A 24,678-nucleotide genomic window follows, 5' to 3' on the forward strand; every position below is an offset into this window, starting at 1 on the left:
TCCAATGTAAGTCAGTCACTCTTATTTATAATACATATGGTGTGTGAGGAAATGACAGGGGACCTGTCTGCAAAGAAGCTGACAGCAGAGGCCATCTGTCAGCATCCTGTGAAGCGATGCAATTCACATATGTACCCACTCAAGTAGTTTAACTAAATCCTCACAAGAACACACAAATGGTTTATTCGGAACCATGTATTTGTATTTTATTTCAGGCAAGAAAGAGCAGGTAGAATGTAATATTAATAATGTTAAGTATATCAAGAAGCCTAAGTGACATTTCTCCCATTTCTGAGTTCTTTATCAGTCACAATACAAAGTTAAAAACAAAGGGTGTTTTTAACTAATACAATCTGCCTAGAAGTAGGCCAAAAAAATTCAAAATTATCAAGAGGCCTATAGGCCCACAGTGGATTTGCATTAACATAATGAATAAACAAAAGTTAGGTGTGTGTATGTGTATATATATATATATATATATATATATATATATATATATATAACATGTATTTTTAAGTAGCAAATAAGGACAGGGAATGATGGATTTATATCCCGTATTATTAATGATGAACCCTGCCTTAAATGCATGTTATGTGTCAAAATAATAGAATATTATGAAGCCTTCATAATTAGCACAATAAATATCCAGATTATAAAGATAAATCTCTATTATTTTTAGTGATATTTAAAGTCATGTCATACTCATGCTATTATTTTCTGACATTTCACAAAAGATAGATAAGGACAAATAAGCAGTAGTCTTTACAGACGTTTATAACCTACATTCTTACATTTGTCGGATTCTGTTCTGAAAGTGAAATATAAGGAAAAGATACAGTATCAGTATATGCTCACCAACAAATGACTTCATTAATGTACACAATGTTCTCATTAAAATTGGGAAGTATAACCACTGGGAAAGCAGCCACTTGATCGGAATAAAAAAATTCTAAGAATTAAGGGTCGGCACTGCACATGAAATTCATTTGCTCTGTCATTCATAGATAAACAGTTGTAGAAAAGCAGATGAATCCAAAAACGTACAAAATGCTACGGGATATCACTGATGTGATTAATTTCATAGCAACAAGACCTTGAACAAATCGAAGAGTATTTAAACTATAGCGAGATGTGTAGCAACTATCGCATAATATTTAAGTGACTTAGCTCCAGAACTGGACTACATGAGCTAGAATATTAGCCACAGAATTTATTAGCGATGAGACTTTGGACATGTTATTTATCTCTCTGAGCTATTATTACCTGCAGAATGATAATGAAAATAGTCTCTACCTCACAGAATTGAAAGAAGTATTACAAGAGACATTTCATTACAGCATTTAGAAGGACACTTGGCATATGGTAAGTACTCAATAAAATGTTAGCTATTATTGGCCAATCAGCAAGGGAGTAATTGTGACAATCTTTTATACCACAACAAAATCCACTAAGTATCTTTTGGCAAAGAACTAAAAAGTTATCAAATGTAGAAATAAATTATACATTTTTGTTTTGCAAATAAATAAGACTTCCAAATCTGCTGGGCTGTTCTGGGATATTTTATAAAGACTGATGTCTTGGGAGGCTGCTCCATCAAGACCTCCTGTGTACTTAGTGCAAGGCTATACTCATAGTGTTGGCAACAAACAGCTAACAAGATACATCAAAACATAAAAGCAGCATACATACCCTCAAATCAGGAGAAAAGTTTTCTGCAGAAGTTGAAATGGAATCCGATGATACAACAGAAGCTGATTTTGTATGCACTGAATTCTCTGAATGAGAAGTGGAAGCACTACAAAATACAAAAGCACAGTGTTTGAAAAACATACTTGCAAAAGGGGAGCTCTAAAACATGATTTCAGAAATTTTACTAATTATTACTCCATTATGTATTAAAACTTTCATTGCCAACCTGTCCCACATTGCCTATTCAATCTTATCTCCGAATACTGACAAATTACAAACTCTCCATACCTGCAGGGTTAAGTATTCTTACCACATTTCCTCTGAACAGACTTCCCTGGTACTCCCAAATAAACTCTGGGCTAATTCTTTCTTTTCATTCAACCATCCATTCACTCATCCAATAAACACTCACTGAATGATCCAATGTGCAAAACCATTACACCAGGCACTAGGATCTGGAGATAAACATATAATCCTCATGTTCACGAAGTTCACAAGCTGTGGCAAAGACAAATAAGTAAATGGTGCGTGGTGATAAGAACACTGGCCACTGTGAAACTGAATAAAGGAAGCCTCATTTAAAATGGAGTCGGGAGGCCAGAAGGTGGAACTCTCGTGTCCTACCACTCCTTGCAGCCCTCTGAATTCCCAACAGAAGAAGCCTATCCTTTACCACCCCAGTAGGAGGAAGATTATCTCCTTGCCAGGCAACAGCCCAGCCAAGGAGTGATTGTCACAAGTAGGCCAATCAAAGACACTATACACTTCAAAACCCAGCTTACTCCAGTGGACTCTCTGTTTATAACAGCCCCTCCTGTTTGGAACAGCCCCTCCTAAAGCCCCCTTTTCCATATAAAAGAGCATTCATTCCTCTCCTTTGTTCTCCGGACTTGCCTATGGTTTTGCCATAACTTGCATGTCTCACACTGCAATTCTCTGTCATTTCTGAATAAACCCATCTTGCTGGAAATATAACTGATAGTTTTACCTTCGAGGTTAACACATTGCAAACACAAAGAGAGAGACAGAAACGGGGAAAATGGGACAAAGGAGAAGGAGGAACCTAACTTTACTCAGGAAGATCAGGGAAGATGTGACAGAGGAGATGTTATTGAAAGGTAGGAAATTGCCAAGCTGAAAGACAAGTAAGGGAATTCCAAAAACATACAAAAACAAAAAGCACTGCAAAGGTGTAGAATAATCAAAGAACACAGAACACTCTGAGAAACTACAAAGAGTGCAACAGGGCTGGATAAGCAGAACAGAAGCTAAAGACAAAAAGAGGAGCTTGTCTTTGCACCTTTTACCTTACCGCTAAATCAAATTCTATGCTTTAAACAAGCCTATCTACTTCTTCCATTACCTTAAGTAATCATGCTCTACTTTTATTCTCCAATTGTATACTGACCTAAGGCATATACATTTTCCTACATTTTAATCACCCCAAAAGGGAGAGCTGGGTCTTCCTTTTCCACAAAATCTACTTCAGTGCCTATGTATACTGTTAACATGTATTATGTTTGTTAAATTCCAAAACACAGTGAAAATATACCTATGCCAAAAACTGAATGATTCACATCATCTCCTCTTACCACTAAAAGAAAGTTAAAATTATTCAAAGTAAGAAAAACCAATAGTGGAGAAATTTCAGGCACTTTGAACTGAAGCTTAAAGTTCTGATTAAAAAATATATTTTTCTCAAGCTTCACTCCCAACATACTAAAAGTCTTTCTCACACCAAAAGTAAAAATTTTTTCATTAGATTTTGATGAAAGAATCCATGTTGAGATTGTGATACTTAAAAAACACATTTGGGGTGCCTGAGTGGCTCAGTCAGTTAAGCATTCGACTCGAATTCAGCTCAGGTCATGATCTCATAGTTTCTGAGTTCGAGCCCCACATCAGGCTCCGTGCTGACAGTGGGGAGCCACTTAAGATTCTCTCTTCCTCTCTCTCTGCCCCTCCCCTGCTTGCACGTGCACACACACTCTGTGTCTCAAAATAAACTTTAAAAAATTGTTTTTGTTTTAAAATTTGTCCACCATAAACCTGCCTTTAAGTACATTATTTATACAACGGGAAAATCATCTCCTCCAAAAGAAACTGTCACTTCATTTTTTACTGTTATTTTTTTAAGCCTTACTGAGGCGTGATTGTGAAATAGTGTAGGTACAATGCCTTAATATGTACAACATGATGTGATGTATGTATACACTGTGAGATGAGTACCACAATCAAGCTAATTTCAACGTTCATCACCTCACACAGTTACCTTTTTCGTGTGTATAGAGAATTTGAGATCTATCCTTTTGGCAATTTCAACTAAACAATACAATATTCCTCACAATGGTCACCAGGCTATACATGAGGTCCCTGAACTAGTCACTGTATATCTAAAACGTTGTCCCTTTGCTCAGAATCTCCCCATTTCCCCCTTAACAGATAGATTACATGGTTTGAAAATATTTTCTTACATCCTTTACGTCACTTTTTCATTTTGTTGTTTCCTTTGATGTAGAGAAACTGTTTAATTGGATATAATCCTGCTAGTTTACTTTTGCTTTTGTTGCCTGTGCTAGTGGTGTCAAATCCAAGAAACCATTCTCCAGACCAATGCCAAGGAGCCTTTCCGCTGTTTTCCTCTTGGAGTTTTACAGATTCAGGCCTTATAATTAAACGTTTGGTCCATTTGGGGTTGATTTTTATGTATCGTGCAATATCAGGGTCCAATTTCATTCTCTTGCATGTGGATACCCATTTTTAACAAAATGACTTTTAACAAAAGATAAGTTGACTGTATGTGTGTGATTTTATTTCTGGGCTCTCTATCCAGCTCTACTGGTCAATGTATCTATTTTTTTAATGCCAGTACCATACTGTTTTGATAACCATAGCTTTGTAGTACAGTTTGAAGATAGGAAGTATGATGGCTCCAGCTTTACTCTTCATACTGAAGACTGCTTTAGCTATTTTGGGGCTGTGTGGTTACACACTGATTTCAGGCTATCAAAAATGCTGCTGGAATTTTTATAGAGAAAATAGAAAACAGAAATTTTTTATAGAAAATATCTACTGAACCTGTAGATCACTTTGGTTAGCATGAACATTTTAAGATTAATTCTTCTAATCCATTAACACAGGATAACTTTCCATTGATTTGTGTCTCCAATTTCTTCCATCACAGTTTTATAGTGTTCTTTGTACAAGTCTTTAACCTCTTGGTTGAATTTTTTCCTAAATATTTTACTCTTTTTGATGCTATTGCAATGGAATTGTTTTCTTAATTTCTCTTTTGGAGAGTTTATTGTTAGCAAATAGAAACCCAACTGACTTCTGCATGTTGATTTTCTATCCTATCACTTTCCTGAATCTGCTTATTAGTTTTAACGGTTTTTTCGTAGAGCTTTTACAGTTCTCCACGTATAAGATCATGCCATCTGCAAAACACTTTTGTATATTTATACAATGTGAAAATCATCTCTCCCAAAAGAAATCCATTTAAATGTATTAAAAACGGTATTCCAGTGGAAGCACTTCATAATATTTTTTTTTCAAATGCAAACATATATTCATTTTATTAACTATTTCAAGGTATGATTTGTGGTTGTTATTTATTTACACCCAAGAACCTATAATATTACACAAAGGAGCAGCCATAAGAAATTCTATTACCTAGTTTTTTATAATGTAAGGAAAGAGAAATTGACAGACTGAGAATGTTTCCTTCCTTTCCTCCTCTTTTATTTTTTTGTTGTTGTAGCCAACTTCTGATTAATTAAATACCATCTGTATTAAAGTAACAGGTAAAATAATCAAACTTTGGCACAGTATTTTGAGAGGTACGATTTGTTGCCTACTCCATGTACATACGAACCTCTGTTTTTCCTGACTTTGATAAGGGCAGTATGTGCCCAGCCCAACATAACAAGCTTCCTTTGGGCTCCCTCCTGGCTAGGAGAACCATGGGACACAATTTTGGTCAGTGAATTTAAGAGGAACCATGCTAATGGTTATGGAAACCTTTTATTTTCTTAATAAAGGAGAGCAGAAACAGCAGGGTAGTCCTTAACCTTTCCCATTTTGTCTTGCCTGGAGCAAGAATGTAAAGCCTGGAAATACTGCAGCCATCTTGTAAACATGACCAACATGCTGGCCTGCTGAGAACAAGGAGCCAAACAACGGGAAGAACAGAAAGTCCTCATAGTATATCACTGAGCAGCGGAATCCACACCAACTCCCTACTTGTGTAATTTTGTCATGTAAAAAAAATGAAGCTCAATTTCTTAAATCACTGCAATGGAGTTTTATATTCTATACAGCCAAATACAATTCTAAATGATATAGCAACACCTCATAAAGTCTATTTTGGCCAAGTTCAAATGTGTACTACTTCTTATGCATAGTTGACCTGAGAGAACAGACAAAATTAAAGGCAATAAGCCAATCTGGAACTACGGGTAGTATATTACTCAGAAAAAATCATTCTGACAGAGAAGATATAATAGCATGTCCCACTAAGAAAGCAAATGGTTCTTTAAAGGCAAAGCATGAAGCAAATAAATCTAAGGGAAATAAAATAACAAAAAAAATTAAGTTCTGCAACTAATAACTTGTAGTCTCGGATTCAAAGAATCAGTCTTTCAAGCAAACGTGTGGCAAACAGCTTTTAATTATTAACTTCTTTCAGAGAAGATACTATGATGCACAATGTTATATGTAAAGCAGCACTGATGTGTACTTCAATATAACCAGTTTACAAAAGGTTTCAATCCCCAGGCAAGTAATGAGAGGCTGGAGGAGACCACAGTAGGGTTTATATCCTAGTGCTGTTCTTGTGATTACGGCACACACGTGCGCGCACACGCACACACACGCCCCAGAACCATTAAAAGTTCTCTTGGTATAAACAGGAAGTGCTGCCCTTTACGGCTACTCAGACTGAAGGCAGCCACAAATACCCTAGAATGCAGAGCTCTACTTTCAGTTAGCTTTTCTTCCGTCAGATGGGTTCTACGAGTGCTTCTGATCGTCAAGGGCCACTGGTATAATACAATCTAACGACCACTACTCTTTTCCACTGCTCCTTTGCTCCATATTGAAGTCCAACTTTCGTTGTGTATCTTTTATGAGCCGTTCCACAAACAAGCTCTTTATTTCCCTGAATTCATGTCTTTGCTCACACTATTCCAAAACAGAACGTCTCTTTCTCCCCATCTGTTTATTAACATCCTACCTGCTCTTTAAGACCCAGTTGAAAAGCAAGCTTTCCAAGAAGTCTTCCCCTGGTGTTCCAGCTGGAACTAAAGTCCCATTCCTCTACACTTTCACAGACTTCTGCCTCTACTCTATAATCACACCTAACACTTTCCACATTAGACTAGAGTTCTTTGGTTATGTGGCCATCTCTTTCTTAAATTATAAGCTGCTAGAGGATAAGAATCTTGTAACTGGCAAGGCATCTGAACTCGGAGCAAAGACTGCAGTCTGCTAACCTCATCAAGTAACCACCACCACCACTTTAGTCCTCGGTTTTCCTAGGCCCGCAAACTTGACTGCAGTCTGCCCGAACATTCCTGCCGCCCCTGTCAGCCTGAGCCTCTCTTCAAAAATGCCAGGTCTTCTGGACTATGTGCTTCCTCTGTCCATTCTCCCGGCTCAGGTCTTCTTTCAGCTACTAACGCTTCCTAACCTTTGTACTAGAATCTGTACCCCAGAGTGACTTGATTGCCTCACATCCTCAACAGAATTCTCCCTCCTTCTCTGTGCCCCAGCTGACACCTCCTCCCAGGAACCCACTGCCCTGCAGCCTTTTCTAGACACTCTTCCCCCACATCTAACAAAACCCGAAGGTGAAACCAGCACTCTCCCAGCTCCACTCCCGTGTTTCTCCACTAGTATTACCTCTCCACCTTCCTATGTAAAGGCTTCTTCTGAGGTTCCTGGCATTTGGCCATACAGCTTCCTTATTACTGTCATCCACCTACCTTTTCATTACTCCTCGTCACTCACTAAGAACTTTATTTCAGTTGCCTTACTTCCTCTTCTTCAGAGCTTCTCTCTGCTGCAAAGCCATCATCATGGGAATTTCAAGGTCCACAAGGCTAAACCAGCGACAACCTGTCTCGAAACTCCTCAGTTCCTGCATCCCTTACCCACATTCCCACTTTAGCAATGCACTTCTCTCGTCACACCCTGGACTTCATCATTTCTGGGAACGACGCAGTCTCGGTAATCTTAAACACAAGGAAACCGATCTCTCTCCACAGACAGATGGTATCCTTTCCAGAAATCTCACTTTCTTAACTTTCCCTTCATCTAATCTTCAACACAATGGGGACAACTCATCCCTCAACCCCTCCATTTGTCATTATCATTCATGCTTTTTTGCTCTCCTTTTGCCTCTCACTTGCCTCCCTATCCAACCTAAAATGTATAGCAATATTTTAAAATCTCTTTGGCAAATATTCAGCACCTTATATCCTATCCGTTGGCCATCACTGCTCTGTTAATCCCTAAATTTGAATCAATATAATGATCTGTCTTCGCCTGTGCTAAAGCTTGGCTACCAATAGAAGAAATCTTCAAACCGGGGCCCCTTAGGACATGAGTGCTCAGCAGTGCTCAGCAACCCATCACATCCAATCAATCCGAAGTTGTATACAGTCTACCTCCCTATCATCTCAAATGCATCCGTTTTTCCATCCTAATTTTTACTCTTTTAATTCAACATCTCTTACCTGGACTATAGCAAATCACCTGTCTCATTTCTCCTACACACCCAATATATCATCCCAAATGAATACCAAAGTGACCTTTCAAAACTGGAGATTTGATCGTATCATTCCCCAACTTAAATTTTCAGTGATTCTTCAATCCCTCCCAAATCGAGCCCAAACTCCTTAACATAACACTTGAAGTCTTCCATGATCTGGCCCTTGTTCTACATAACCAGCTATAGCTTTTACTCATCTGAAGTCATTGGGAATGACTTGCAGATTCCCTGTATTTTCTAGCAATTTCATACCTCTGTCTTTTGCTAATCCTGCTGACATTACCTGCAATGGCCTCCATGCACTTCCATGCCCACTTTGCCCCATTCATCTCCCTTTACTGTACACTGTATGTATTTTGATCATAAGACCTGTATACTTTATTGCATTTACTCACTTACAAGCTCCTCTCAGATACTTTTGTTATTGTATACTATTCCAAGATTCTTTCTTTAGCACAGATCGTTTCTCCTCTTCCTTGCTCTCAATAAAACATGTAAAGTGTCTGAAAAAGAATTATCTGGCACATGTAAGTGTTGGTTATTATTATTTATGACAAAGGAATATCACTGTACATGTAACATGTATTATCCCCCAAGTCAGATTAGTTGAATAAATACATTCGTAATAGCAAAGCTGCTGGGTCACCTCTCATTAATACTATTCCAGCTGTGACATATTACAAGTGAGAATATAAATTCCCCCAGTGACTGTAACCAAAGATTTGCTAAGGGAGTAAAGTAGCAGGAACTAACATTAAAGATCTGGTATTGACAAAATAAGAAATTATTTCTCTTGGACACTGTTATGCTAAAGTATTTTAAAAAATGAATATTACCATCGCTATAGAAGCACGCGCGTTGACACTGTGAATGCCATTTAAAAATGAAGCCTGTCATCACTCAGGACTGAATGGTGCCCCCACCCCAAATTCTTATGTTGAAGTTCTAACCCCTGGTGTGACTGTAATTGGAGATAGGGCTTTCAGGAGGTAATTAAGTTTAAATGAGATCATAATGGTGGGGTCCTATTCCCTTAAGATTGGTGGCCTTATAAGAAGAGAAAGAGAGAAGGCTTGCATCCCTCACCTGCCTCAGTCCTTCCCCTCCCCCACCCCATCCCCAAACAATAAATGCACTGAGGAAAGGAGGAAAGGCCATGCAAGGACATAGCAAGAAGATAGCCACCTGTAAGCCAGTCAAAGAAGGCCTTCATCAGGACTGAATCATCTAGCAACTTGATCTTGGACTTCCCAGCCACCAGAACTGAGAGAAATAAATTACTGTGATTTAAGCTGCCCTGGCTTATATTGTATTTTGGAAGCAACCCTGAACTGATGGTCACAGAAGATGAAAGTCACCAAAGGAGTTTCTCTTGGATTTTGAAGTGGAAGATTTCTGATTTAACAGTACTTTTTTTTCTGGGGCACCCAGGGTGGCTCAGTCAGTTAAGCGCCCAACTCGATTTCAGCTGAGGTCATGATGTCATGGTCAGTCATGAGATTGAGCAAAGGTCGAGCTCCACACTGGGCGAGGAGCCTGCTTAAGATTCTCACTCTCTCGCCCTCCCCCATTCACACATGTGCTTGTGTGCATTCTCTCTCTCTAAAACAAAACAAAAAAAGTATTTTCCTTCTATACAAAATAAGATATGAAGTTCTAAAAAGTATTCAAATGGACAGAAGAGTCCCACTGGAAGAGACCTAATGATGTCATCAATGATAATCTTTACCATTTCAACATGTAGTCAATATAAAAAGGTATTAATGAGATACTTTACATTCTTTATTTCATACTATCGGATGTGGATTTTATACTCACAACACATCTTAATTCAGACTAGCCATATTTCAAGTGCTCAACGGCCACAGGTAGCTAATGGCGAATGCACTGGATAGCACAGGTACAGACGAACGTGTAAATAAACCACAGAGAGATGGTCTATAGAAAAAGTCTGCAAATGGACAAGGACAGCAAAATTAAATCAAGGGAAACTGCTCTAAATTAAGAGGCTTCATGGTTATAATCACTTGTAATGTCTGGCTTTTGTATCTATATGACAAATTGATAGTTTTTAGACAACTGGGGGAACGTGGTATGGAGGAGCCTTACATGAGAAAAAGAACCGTTCCTAATACTCTCAGGTGTCATTATGAGCTTATGTGGAAAAATGTTTATACCTTTTAAATACGCACACTGAAGACATGATTTGCTTCAAAACAGTTTAGGAGAAAACAAGAAAAAGATACAGCAAATATGACAAACTCTTGGTCAGCTCTTCAATGTGGGTGATGGGTAATCAGAGGCTTATTGTACAACTCTCTCTTTTGTGTATACTTGAAAACTTCTTTAAAAAATTCAAAATATCATAGCTTTAGAATCTTAAAAAAAAAAGAAAGAAAGAAAAAACTACTAGTAAGCTTAGGAACCCAGTATTTATCTGAACTCAGCTACCACACTGTTGACAAGCAGCAGTCTTAAAAGCAGTGGTGTAAGATGGAAATATCATTAGATGGAAATACAGTTGGCCTAGGTTATCATTCTGACAGCATCAAATAAGAAATACGTGACCCTGGGCTTTTCTATCAGTTTCTTAAAAACAGCTTTAAGTGCTCTAGAAAGATATGCTGAGTAATTTGCCCAAAGTCGTCACACAGCTAATAAGTGACAGAGCCAGCGTTGTCCAGATCCAGAGTATGTAAATAGTAACAGGAAGAAGAACGCTTCTCTGAGAAAACCAAGAGTAGAAGCTGAATATTCATTCATTTGGCCTATTTTTGTTTTCCAGAGAACTAACTACATTTCCCAAAACTGTTTACCTCAACTTAACAGCTATTCCAATTGCACAAACTAATTTCCAAGAAGAAACGGTTTGTATTTTCCATTCTTCTTCCTTTCCTTTCTTTCACACTGAATATAATTTTTAGTTCCCATTTTCTTTTTTTAAATTTTTTAAGGTTTATTTATTTTGAGAGAGACAGGCACAGCAAGAGCAGGGGAGGGACAGAGAGAGAGAGAGAGAGAGAGAGAGAGGGAGAGACAGAATCTCAAGCAGGCTCCACACTGCCAGTGTGGAGCCCAACACGGGTCTTGAACTCAGGAACTGTGAAGTCATGACCTGAGCTGAAACCAAGAATCAGATGCTTAACTGACTGAGCCACCCAAGTGCCCCTTTTTCCCATTTTCATGTCTAATTCTAGCCAATAAAACTTGGTGAAAAAGCCGGAACCAGCTCATGCCTACAATCACTCAGGGATGTTAGTCTCATCTCTCTCTATTATATTCAAACCTCCAAGAAGAATTTTCCTCAAGCATCTCTCCAACACTTCCTTAGCACTTGCATTTATTATGACAAAGGTGCTTATACTGGCCCCCAGCTGCCTCCTCATCAAATCAAATCTCAGCATCACAGCTTTCAGAGTGTCAGAGCTCTCTGCCGTATCTAATTCTGGCTCATGCTTCCATTGACTCTGGCTACCCAAACCTGATTCTCATGCAGTTAGACTCTTCCCACTTTCCGCTTTGAGTATTTTTTAATCTCCTCTCCAAATGTCTTCTCTTCTGACCAACTGTGGCTTTTAACTACCTAAAACTTCTGTTAAGGGTTCATTTCCCCTAAGAAGCCAGTCCCGAAGTGATTCTTACTGGTTCCTTCCAATAAGTCCAGGCATTCCAACATGTTTGCATGTTGCACATTCAGTTATAGCTAACGTTTATACTGACATACTATGTTTATACTGATTCATTATATAGTGCACATATTCCTCGTAAAGACAGTTAACAATTACCAAACCTTTACTATGTACAAAATACTGGGCTATAGAATAGCCTCTGCCCTTGAGATCTCAGCCCTGTAAGAGAAGCTATACCACATCAGCACATCAATACCATGAGAGGCAGAAACAAAGGCTAGGAGAAAAAAAAAAAAAAAAACTCAGGGGAAATGGTAGTAATCTGAGGATTAGAGGAAAGCAAGAAATACATTAAAATGAACCATTTGAAATTGCTACTTCTATAGGTAAAATGGTCAAATATCAACAGTTCCATATGGCTCAATGATAAAATGAAGAAGACAGAAAACTGGGCCTTTAAACATTGCAAGGCACAGATCAGGGCTTTGCAAATCACAAGAATATGCACATATGACAAGAAAATTCTAAAAAGAGTCTGGGAAAGTACAGGGCAGATTTTGAATAGCTACTCAAACTAAATGGATAAAAGGGCAAATAGGTAGCCTGGTGCCAGATCACTGAGAATCCTAAATGCCAGACTTAAAAGCCTTGCTAAGAAAAAGCAAGGGGCTCACAATAAGATGCCACACCACACCGTCTAGGATGGTTATAGTCAAACAGGCGATAACAAATGTTAGCAAAGATAAGGAGAAACTGGAACCCTCCTACACTGCTGGGAGAACTGTAAAGTGATAAAGAGCCACTTTGGAAAACAGTCTGGCAGTCCCTTAAAAGGTGACACAGAATTTCCAAATGACCCCGCAATTCCACTCCTAAATATATTCCCAAGAAAAATAAAACCGTATGTCCACCAAGAAGAACACATGAATACATATAAATGTACACAAATGGTCATAACAGCATTATTCATAAGAGCCAGAAAGTCAAAACCAGTCTGGCCATTCCCCTGCTTGAAATCCTCCAATGGCCTCCCCCTTTCTCCTACCTCAAACAGCCTTCAAGTCATTACATGATCTGCTCCCCACCTCCTCCTCCAGCTTCCTCTTGTGCATCTCTCTTTCCCCTTGCTCTCCTCAGCCCAATCACATTGGCGTTCTTGGAGATCCTTAAATATGCTGGCCCCTCTGCAGGGAGCATGGTTATGCCAAACTCCTTCCTGACTTAAGCTCTCAACTGAAACATCACCTCCTCAGGGAAATCTGAACAGATGCCTCAGACACCTTAATAGTTGTTGTTCTCTCAGTACTTCGTGTTTTTAGTTCTTCCTAACTACAAAATCCTAACTACAAAAAGATTCTTACGTATCTTTACAAATGTTTGATTAACATCTATGTCCCCCAAGAACACATACTTCAAGGAAGGAAGGTGCCATGTCAATTTTGCTCACCATTCTATCCCTAGGACCTAGTATGGTGCCTGGCATAGAGCAGGCATTCAGGAAATATTTCTTGAATCAACTAGTGAGTGAAAAAATGAATGAGAATGATCAAAGACTGGATGATTCATCAGAGGCCATGACTAGCATATCCAAGACAAAATGAAAAAGAAACGTGGTAAAAGGAGTGGGGGGAGAGGGAGGGACAGAACAAGGACAGAGGAAGGTAAACGATCTCATTTTCCTTCTGGAGTTAATGTGTGTATATTGTTTTATACACCATATATAGTGTTCCATTTACATTTAAAAACTTCTTAGCACACTGGAACAAACATTTCTTTAAAGAGATTATGTCTTAAGTGAGTAACAAATAATCCTTAACAGCTGGGAATTGGTTTTGGACTATGTGTTATTTCCATTGGGATGGTTTAAAAAGTAGTAGGGAACCAAAAAACCAAGCAATATCCTTGGACAAATGACTTTTTCCCCATTTCCCCATTCTGGTTTATTATCTGTGAAAAGTAACAATTAGACCATTTTAGTGGTGTCTTTTGGTGATCCTAGATGTCTTTGAGAGTCTCATGAAAGCTGTTCTCTGATTTACTTACAATGTCAGGGACTTGAAGATTAAGAACCCTGGCCTAATGATCCCTTTTAGTTCTAACATAGTCTATGGCTTCTAAAAGGAGTATTCTACCTTGTGTTATAGTGATATAATATCTAAATAAGTGCTGAAAAATTAAATTGTCCAAAAAGTGTTATGTGTTTGTATCTACTTACGTTTTCTAATTCTATAATCACAGCCTTAGTCTTAAATATGAAGTTAAGACTCGGACTAAATAGAAATATTCCAATATTGTATTTCTGACAACATAGTTTTTAAGGGGATATTTGCAAATATCCTTTAGGGAAACAAAAACTAAATATAACAGCTACACTTATTTCAGGAGCTCTGAGTTATCACTGTATAACTTCAACACCCCCGCCTACAGGTACACAGAATGACAGCCTATCAAGATATTTAAGCCACAATTTCTTTAAATATTTTCACTGTTTTCATAGGAACTATGAAACTGTAGGAACTATATCTATCTTTTAAAATGCATCTGAAAAATATTCTAATTTAGCTAAGTAATGATTCTTTTTTAAGTATCTTACATTTCAAAACATATATATATAATAATTAAGGGAAGAGATTCCCTAAAATAAATAAATATATATATATATATATATATGACTGGCTCAGTAACTCTTCTAAATAAGTTCATCACATTAAACTGGAACACAGGAATATAAACTCCACTGACTCAGAACATCACCCTTCCCAATGCCCAGCATGGTTATGTTTCCAAGCCTTCTTATGCTACGTGTGCTCATTTACTCTAACCTTGTGCCCTCCATACACTGCAACTTGGTATTAGCTTCAGAGGCCTGACTCATTTGGAGCACTCCTCCGCCAGGGTGAAAAATGAAAACGTATGATTTGGAGTAATTTTGGCACTCATGTTTCTGACAGCACACTCATTTTTCCTTCAAACACCACATGTGGTTTTCCTTCACAACTCTCTTTCCAAATCTGCAGATCACATTCCATTTCTTAAGAGGTTAGCCACCTTCCACATTACAACAAAGTGTCTATCCTCACTGGCTCCATTTTCTCAGTACCCACTCACTCCTTGATCCCTAGCAATCTGGCTTCTGCCTCTAATGAATCCCATAAAATGGCTCTTTCTGTAATTACTAATGACCCAATTGTAAAAAATAAAAAAAGGGTCGGGGGTCTTTTCTCAGTCCTGATACTATAAATTGTCATCTCCCTTCACTAGCATATGGCTTCAGTTATCCCGTATCTCAGTTTAATGTAATCAATAGTCTTGAGTACCCACTATATGCCAGTCAGTACCATTCTAGGAACTCCTTGAGATACAGAGGTAAATAACACAGGATTTCTGCCTCTGCTGAGTTTTCACTCTAATATCCTTAATTCAAGTACACACACACACACACACACACACACACACACACGCAAAACACAGCACAATGTAGAATACGAAAAATGAATAAGAGAAAAATAAACCACTTAGAGGTCTGGAAATTGAAAAGCTCATGTACAGCTCTTATGTACGGGCTTGAGAAAGGCTTTACGAAAGAGACAGTGTTGGAGGTTAGCCAAAATATGGAAGAGGTTCAACACCTTCTCAACAATTTCACTAAGCAAAGACACAGCATGGAAAAAAAAAGGAGTGAGGGGATGTTACAGCTACTGTAAGACACAGACCACTTTGGAGTATAGGATACTTGTAACACATAATCCAGAGAAAAGCCTGAAATGGTAGAAGGTCATGACAAATAAGTAGATATTTCGATACTTAGCTCTGAAAGCAGTGAGAAGCTACTGAAAGTTTCTGTGTTTTAGGAAGATTATTTTAAGAACAGGTCAAAGAACAGATGACAAGGGCAGGAATATCTATTTGGAGACCTCCCCAAGTCAGAAGAACTAAGAGCCTAACTTAGCAGTAAAAATGAAACGGGAGTGGATACAAGGAGCACCATGGAGACAGAATCAATAGAACTTGGCAAATAACGTGACATGATGAGAAAGGGATCAAAATCCGATCCCAAGTCTTGCTGACTGAGCAACCAGTGTGCCGAAGCAGCAAAAAAGAAAAGTAGGTAGTTTGGGGAACTGACAAGTTTCATCTTGAAATTTTTAAGACTGAGGTGGCATCAAGGGCATCCTCAGGGAAAACATGCAGCACCTCATACACTAGTAGGCCAAAAGATTTCACATTTTACTTGGTCATGCATTTCTTCATTCATCCATTCATTCAATCCATTCAGGCAGGCAAGCAGGCAGGCAGTGTCAGTTTACTACTTACTCTGTTACATGAGTGCACTGTGACAACTGTGACAGTATGTACGATACAACAATATTAGGTGTGCTCCCAAATGACAGCCTCATGGGAAGGGCAAACTCCTATTTAACTATCTGGGGACCTGATTGTGATGAATGCTATAAGGGTAGCTTAAAAATACCACAGGAATATAAAGGAAGAAAAGACTGAATGTGATGGGACAGGCGAGACAGACTTGAAAGATGTGTCATTTCTGAGGGACACTGGCCTGTTAGTAGGATTTAATGGTAGAATGGAAGAGTGAAAACATCTGAGAGAGGGAGAACAGCATGGATTATTTGGGGAAGCAAATGTGACTGGCTTTGTGGGTCATGGCAGGGGTGGAGGCGAGAAAGACTGAACTATGTTCTGTGAAGAAACCTGGATACCAAGAATTCAGATCCCATTCTAGAGGCAGGGGAAGCCATTAAACACTTCTGAGTAGAAGTGTTATATATTTTGCTGGCTTATGGAATATCGATGGACGGGAAATTCTACAGGAACTGAGTTAATAGCCTACTGAATTAGGTCTCTTAATAGACAACTGAAATAGGCCACAGAATAACAAAAATAGGAAATACAGGAGAAAAAGTTTGAATGAGATATGTGGAAACATGCAATAGATTTTGATGTTGTTGAATCTGAGGTTCTCACAAAATATCCACATGAATGTGTTCATCAAGTAAGTGGAAATGCAAAACTTTTCTAGTTTTGACATTCCCTGGAGAGGTTACAGTTACGTGATAGCTAAAGCCATGAAACTGAATCATGCAGCTTTGGAACAGCATACACAGCAAAAAGAGATGTGAGATTTAGTGAATGGAACTACATTTATTTTCACAGAATAGAGACTGGAGGTAGAACTGTAGAAAAAAGTAGATGGAAAAAACAAAGAGTTTAGTGAAAACCAAGAAGAATGTTTTAAAATCAATAGTTAACAGTATATATAATACTACAGAGCAGTAAAGGAAAATAAGAGTAAAATCCAATGGATTTATTAATATGTTAAATCAATTACTATGTCAACGTGGTCTATACAATGTTCTAGCGACAATAATGTAGTATAAATGAAAACACTAAAATAATGAGGCATGAACTGTCTTAACTTCTTGTCCCTCTCTCAGTAAATTTATCTATATCCACACTGACTCTTTCTTCCTATCTTAGATGATGACATTTCTCAAGGCACCTGAGTGGCTCAGTTGGTTGAGCGTCCTACTTTGGCTCAGGTCACGGTCTTACAGCTTGTGAGTTCGAGCCCCACATCGAGATGGCTGCTGTCCACGCAGGGCCCATTTCAGATCCTCTGCTCTCCTCTCTCTCTCTCTCATTCTCAAAAATAAACATTCAAAAAAAGAAGAATGATGACATATCTCTTCTCAGGTTTAAGGGCAGCCTTTCCTCCTTTGGAAGGTGTGTGTCTGTGTGTGTACAGGCATGCATAGGCTTTACACGACACTGGACAGGTAGCAGGAACTCAATAGTGAGTTGCTGAACCTATGTCAGAATCATTAATAACACACTGAAGTCTACCTTCAACTATTCAATTGATATTGCTCTCTGGATGTCATTAATGCCCTGAGGAACAAATGCAGGGGCACCTCATTCCTCTCAGTTCTTACCCTCCTTAACCTCTCCACAGAGGTAGATAGTATTATCACTGCCTCCCTGTTGGGTTGCTTTTCTCCCTACACTTCCACTGCCATTAAAATGTATTGCCCTTCTTCTTTTTTTTTTTTTTAATGTTTATTATTTTTGAGAGAGAGAGATAGAGACAGAGACAGAGACCAAGCAGGGAAGGGGCAGAGAGAGAGGGAGGCACACAATCCAAAGCAGGCTCCAGGCTCTGAGCTGTCAGCAGAGAGCCCGACGTGCTCACGGACCGCGAGACCATGACCTGAGCCGTAGTCAGCCGCCCAACCAACTGAGCCACCTAGGCACCCCTACTGCCCTTCTTTACACTGTTTTTTTCTGCTCTTTTCTTCCAGTTGCCCTCTCAATATAGATTCTCTTGAAAGTTCTAACCTTGGCTCTGCGCTCTGTACTCAATCTCTCAGAAATACAGACTCCCACAGCTCCAGTTATCACCTCTGTGCAAAAGATTTTCGAACATATCTTCAGTCTTCTCAACCCCGCATCCACAAATACTTGCTACTGGTACCATCTGGCCTACCCTCTCTTCAGCCCTATTTCTCACTCTGATCCTGCTTGGTGACTGCCCACACCTTACAATGACATTAAGCTGTGTAGTAGGTAACTAGAATTACACCGTATTTTTCAAATTCTTTTTTTCAAACGCTTATACGCATCAGTTAACCAACTATTCTGATGGTCGGCCAATGAATTATAGGATGTTATAACTTTCAAAGACCCTGAGATCTTTCTAGTGAAACTCCTCTCATTTATACAGATAAAGTAGAGCCCAGAAAAGTGAAGGGAATGGTCTGAAATATCATATCAAATTAGTGGCAGAGCCAACTACAGAATCAGATTCCCCTGACTAAATCACATTGCTTCTGACAAGAGTACGGAACCAAAAGAAGAAATACCTTCACGGTGCTTATTATCTGACAGGGGAGATAGAGCACACACACATGCATACACACACATGCGTGCAGCACACACACAGACACGCCAGCATTTCTTCTACATAAGCTCACTGTATAAGGATGAAGGTCAGTTAAGAACAATCAAAGAACTGGGGTGCCTGGGTGGCTCAGCTGGTTGAGCATCCGACTTCAGCTCAGGTCATGATCTCACGGTCTGTGGGTTCAAGCCCACATGGGGGCTCTCTGCTGACAGGTCGGAGCCTAGAGCCTGCCTCAGATTCTGTGTCTCCCTCTCTCTCTGCCCCTCCCCAACTTGCTCGCGCGCACTCTCTCTCTCTCTCTCAAAAATAAATAAACATTAAAAAAAAATAATAGGCAAGACAAGATGAGATCTTGAATTAAAAAAAAAAAAAAAAAAGAACAATCAAAGAATACTTCCTGGGGAAGATAAAGCTGAATTGGATTTAGAAGTAGGTTAAGAATAAGACTACCCCAAAACAGTACCTTTCGGCCTGTTTCCCATAAGTGCTTTAAGTTTTTGGACAACAAACACAGGGAACACATTCTATATGAGAAGACTAGACTGTTAATTAGATCCCTCATTTAGAATCCAGTATAAAGCCAAGTGATATTGCAGGATCTGAAAGTCAATGAAGATAAGGCTCCAATGACAATGTGGTGTTATTGCACAGAATGTTACCGCTCCTTGACCCGTCATCTATTTTACTGTGTAAGAGTGCGTCATTTCCTTTCACTCCACTACCCAGTGGCCATGTGGCCTTGGGCAGGATGCTCTCTAAGTCTTAGTTTCTTTATATGCAAAACAGAGATGACAAATTGGTCATTAATTCAGCTCCTTGGGTTCCAAGTGACACCACCCACTCTCCCCCAGCAACTAGCCTCCATCTGCAGGAGTTAAGAAAGGGCATCAGAAATCCAAATGCTCTAGAGGAGTAAGACTGTCCTTCCATCTCTCCCTTGGCCTTACCCCCACTATCAGCAAAGTGAAGAGGAAACAACCAGAACTGTGGGTGGTCCATGCAGGACCTTACCTTTCCCACCCCCTTCAATACTCAGTCTCATCACATCCCCATTTTAAAAACTGTAAGGACTAACTTCATCATATCCTTCATCTCCGTTTTCGACAGTTCCCACAAGAAGTCAGAACGGCCAGACCCCAAACCTCTCTTCTGATCTCATCTTCCATTCACCCCTAACTCCTGTACTTTGGATTTTCAAGGTCAAACATCAGCAATTTTTCTTCTACTCTCTCTCTCTCTCTCAAATGGTCTCTTCACCTTTCACTCTTAACTGAAGCCTGGTTTTCCCAAGAACACTGCTCTCCCCATAGCTCTTTCAAATGGAAAATTAAGTCTTCATTTTCTCTCCTATACCCCTCTCCCACCACTGGCCCTGCAAATCAGGCCCTGTTCCTCACTGCCACTTTCAGACTATTCTTCCTGTCTGTGTTTAAAAACCCCAAGCATTCAGGGCACCTGGGTTTCAATGGGTTAAGCATCCAACCCTTGATTTTGACTCAGGTTATGATCTCACTGTTTGTGAGTTTGAGCCCCACGTCGGGCTCTGCACTGTGACCACAGAGGTTCTGTCAACCTCTCCAGATACCACTTCATTCCTCTAAGCTTCTTTCTAGCCAAACTCCTTGAAGAAGATGTCTATACTCACTGCCTCCAATCCCTCACCTCTCATTCTCTCAGAACCCACTTCCATCAGGCCAGCCAAAATGCTTTTGTCAAGGTCATCAACAACATCCACTCCATTAAACTCAGTTGTCAATACTTAGTACTCATCTATCAGCAGCAGTTGAGATAAATGGTCTTTCCTCCTTGAAATACTTTCAACACTCAACTTCCAAAACTCATGGCTACCCTACTAGCTACTAGCTACTCTTTCTCACAGATCTCCTATAATGTTCCCTTCTCACCTTAACCTCTTAACATTGGAGTACCCCTGAACTCTTAGTCCTTGACAACACCTCCCCTCCTTAATAATCTCACCCAGTCTCACAGCTTTAACAGCAATGAGTTGATGAACCCAAATTTTTAGTGCTATCCCAGATTTCTCTCTTGAATTCCAGATTCCAATAACCTAGTTATTTAACACCTTCAGGTGGATACCTAAGATGCCCCAAACCTAGCTCCTACCCTTCTTCCTGAAACCAGCTCTAATATCTTAGTAAATGGTAATCCAGCCTTCTATACTTTCTTGGGCCAAAAACCCTGGAGTCATCTTTGAGACTTCCATTAAACTACATGTTCAAACACTAAGGAAATTCTGTTGGCTGCACCTTCAAAACATGTCCAGTACCCGTATCCAATCACTTCTACCCCTTCTACATCTCTCTCCTCTGGATGCTTCTAACTGCCGATAAACCAGTGTCCTTGCTTCTGCATCCCAGTCTGTTTTTTGTTTTTGTTTTTAAGAAAGGCAAACTGTCTCATGCAGCACCTCATCTGGGGGTATCTGGAGTCCTGGAAATTCGACTACCCTAAGTTCTCCTACAAACAGACGCTGAGAGTTGTTTAGAGGTTCTAGTGGGGGAGCGCAGCTACTCGGATACCCTTGACCTAAGAAGAATGCTCCTCCTCTATCAGGGAAGGGCGTCCTCTTCAACTAAGAAAACAGCTTTGGGACGGATGCACATGGACCAGTGAGGGAGGAGGAGGACACCTGACTAGGCAGCCAGATCGGCCAAGTCAACCCCGGAAATCAATGGGGTGATAGATGTTGCAGCCAAATCACTCCCGCATCTCCCCCCCAGTCTGTTCTTAAAACAGTAGCTAGAGTGAGACTTTTTGAAACATCAGATATTGTCATTCCTCTGCAAAAAACCTTCCACTACCTTCCCATCTCACTCAGAATAAAAGCCCAAGTCTCCAAAATGGCCTATGAGGCCTTTGACAATCCATTCCCATCCTAACCTCCCTGATCTACCATTCTTCCTTTTGCTCCCTTGCCCTATAACTGACTCCTTTCTGTTCCTCAAACACACTAGGCAACTTCCTACTTGAAGACCTTTATTCCTTCACTTATCTCTAACTTTATTCTCCCATATTTCCCATTTTCTCCTTCAGCTTCTTTGCTCAAATATTGCCTTCTTAGTAAGATCTTCCCCGACCACTGTATTTAAAATTGCAAACTACTCTAAACCCACCCACTCATTCTCTACTCCCTTCCCTGCTTCATTTTTCCTAGAGTGCTTATTATCATCTGACATAGTTTTTGTTTTACTTATTTATTTTATATCTCCTTCACTTAGTTAATAATTACTGACTGCCAGGAAGACTTCACCTACTTATAAAGATTAAATAAAATCACGTGTGCAAAGAGTTTAGCACATTACTTGACAAACAGAAACACCAAAACAATTTAAACTATTTCTACCTAATGGAGCCTGGTATAGGACACCTCCCACTGCCATCAGAGAACTCTAGTTTATCAGAATAAGGTTAAACACAGGACTGACGGAGCCAAACAAATGAGACTCTAATAATTTGGTCCATAAAGAACCAAGGAACTGGGGTGCCTGGGTGGCTCAGTTGGTTAAGCATCCAACTTCGGCTCAGGTCATGATCTCGTAGTTCATGAGTTCGAGCCCCGCGTTGGGCTCTGTGTTGACAGCTCAGAGCCTGGAGCCTGCCTCAGATTCTGTGTCTCCCTCTCTGCCTCTCCCCTGCTTGCTCTCTCTCCCTTTCTCTCTCTCTCAAAAATAAACATTAAAAAAAATTTTTTTTAAAGAACCAAGGAACTAAACTGTCAACAATCAAATAGTCTCTCCTGAGGAAACTTAATACAATTCATTTAAAACAAGATGAGCAAACAAAAATAACCTCTACAGAAGAAAATTTTATATTTCCCTTGTAGCAACCTGTTCCAATTATTAAATCATTGTTGGAAACACAGATCCTTTCTGTTTTCACCACAACTGCCATGTACAATTTCACAACCAAAAAAGGAGATCTATAGTTAAGTGTTTTATAGTCGATTACGTTACCATACTAAAAAGCATCTTCACATTATAAAGCAAGGGATGCTTTGGCAAATGCTAACACATAGATAAGCTACTCTCCCACTCCAACCAGACATGTGAGTTTAAACTACAAGAAGAGAAATAGGTCTCATAAATTATGGAAAGTCAGTTAGGCTTTAGAGCCTCAACTTCATATTATGAGTAGAGATAAAAAGTACTTGCTCGTTATCTCACTGAATAGTTATTAAAAAAATAACTGAAAATGCTATCTGAATTTTAAGATTCTTTTTGAAAAAAAAATTTTTTTAAGTAGGCTTCACACCCTGCATGGCCCGGCACAGGGCTTGAATTCATGACCCCAAGATCAACACCTGAACCAAGATCAAGAGTAGGACAGCTAACCAACTGAGCCACCCAGGCACCCCTGAATTGTAAGATTCTTTTATAGGTAAATCCTACTGCTAAAAAAAAAAAAAAAAAAAAAAAAAAAGGCAGAGGGCAGGAATGTCCTGCAACTGATAACATGCTAAAATGTAGAAAATGAAGTCACTGTTAAAATGTTTAAGATTTAAGTTTAAAGCAAAAAACAAATATATATGGGGCTGTCTAAGAAACAAGGCATCTTTCCAGGACGACTTTCCAGATTAACAGCATTCCTCCCGGATATATGTCCCCTTCAGCACATTCACCCTTAATTCACAGCTGTTTCTTACTGGTTCTTTGCTAATGTTTTCAAGCCAGTGTATGTGTTCTACTCTGGTAAAATGCACAAACTCAGTAAATGCTTAATCCAAGAAAATTTCCCAAATAAAAATCAGAACTCTTTAGGGGTACGTGGGTGGCTCAGTCAGTTGAGTGTCCGACTCTTGATTTCGGCTCAGGTCATGATCTCATGGTTCGTGAGTTGGAGCCCCACATTGGGCTCTGCGCTGACTGTGGAGCCACTTAGGATTCTCTCTCCCTCTCTCTCTCTGTCCCTCCCCCACTCACACAAGTACAAGCACTTGTGTGCGCACACACGCATTCTCTCTCTGTCTCTCACTCAAAATAAATAAACTTAAAAAAAATCTATAATTATAGTCTAATGTATTAAATTCTGATTCATTCTCAACTCTTAGGAAGAGTAAAGATTACATGAACGTGCAAGCAATTTACATTCACAAATGCATTTATCCAAATTTGCAGGGCCATGGGCTCTATAAATGGGAAGTCCCTCTCCTCAGAATTCCCTGCTCTTTAACCCACTCCTCATCCCACCCTAAGCTATATTATTCTCTTTATTCCTAATTCAAAAGAAGCAAGTTGATCTTATTTAAACGTTAACTTCTAGTTCCACAAAATAACACACATACCCATGGAAAGGTCTACAGTAAGGGAGGCACAATAGAGAACAGCTGTAGTCAAACTCTGTTTTTCAATAGCTCTGCCACTATCTTAGCCAGAGTGACACAGTTTTCCTTCCACCACAAGATCAAAACAGAAATCCCATCATCTGACTCTTAGTCATTCCCACACATTTACTGGTCTGCTGTTGTTATAACAGAATGTCTTTTTCCTCTGCTACACTACTCCTAAGAACAATGCTCCACCGTTTTGGTATCAAAAGTTCTGCCATTTCAAAGTATAGCATTTAGGCGAGCAGTTATACAAACTAATTATTGGTAGGGGACAGGAATTACTCCCTGTGTGCTTTTCAAAAGCATACCATAAATAAGATAA

The 24,678-nt window shown here is 39.4% G+C and overlaps 1 protein-coding gene across 4 annotated transcripts in view; it reads right to left on the reverse strand.

The window, feature by feature from the left end:
- Window positions 1-24,678, reverse strand: part of MTMR2 (myotubularin related protein 2) — a 115,727-nt gene that overhangs the window by 74,093 nt on the left and 16,956 nt on the right. For all 4 annotated transcript variants that reach the window (XM_015067445.3, XM_053203832.1, XM_053203833.1 and 1 more), the window contains one exon: window positions 1,690-1,795. In XM_015067445.3, the coding sequence (XP_014922931.1) occupies window positions 1,690-1,795 (106 nt within the window). The remainder of the gene's footprint in view (window positions 1-1,689; window positions 1,796-24,678) is intronic.

Source organism: Acinonyx jubatus, chromosome D1, assembly GCF_027475565.1.
Source record: "Acinonyx jubatus isolate Ajub_Pintada_27869175 chromosome D1, VMU_Ajub_asm_v1.0, whole genome shotgun sequence".
Lineage (NCBI taxonomy): Eukaryota > Metazoa > Chordata > Mammalia > Carnivora > Felidae > Acinonyx > Acinonyx jubatus.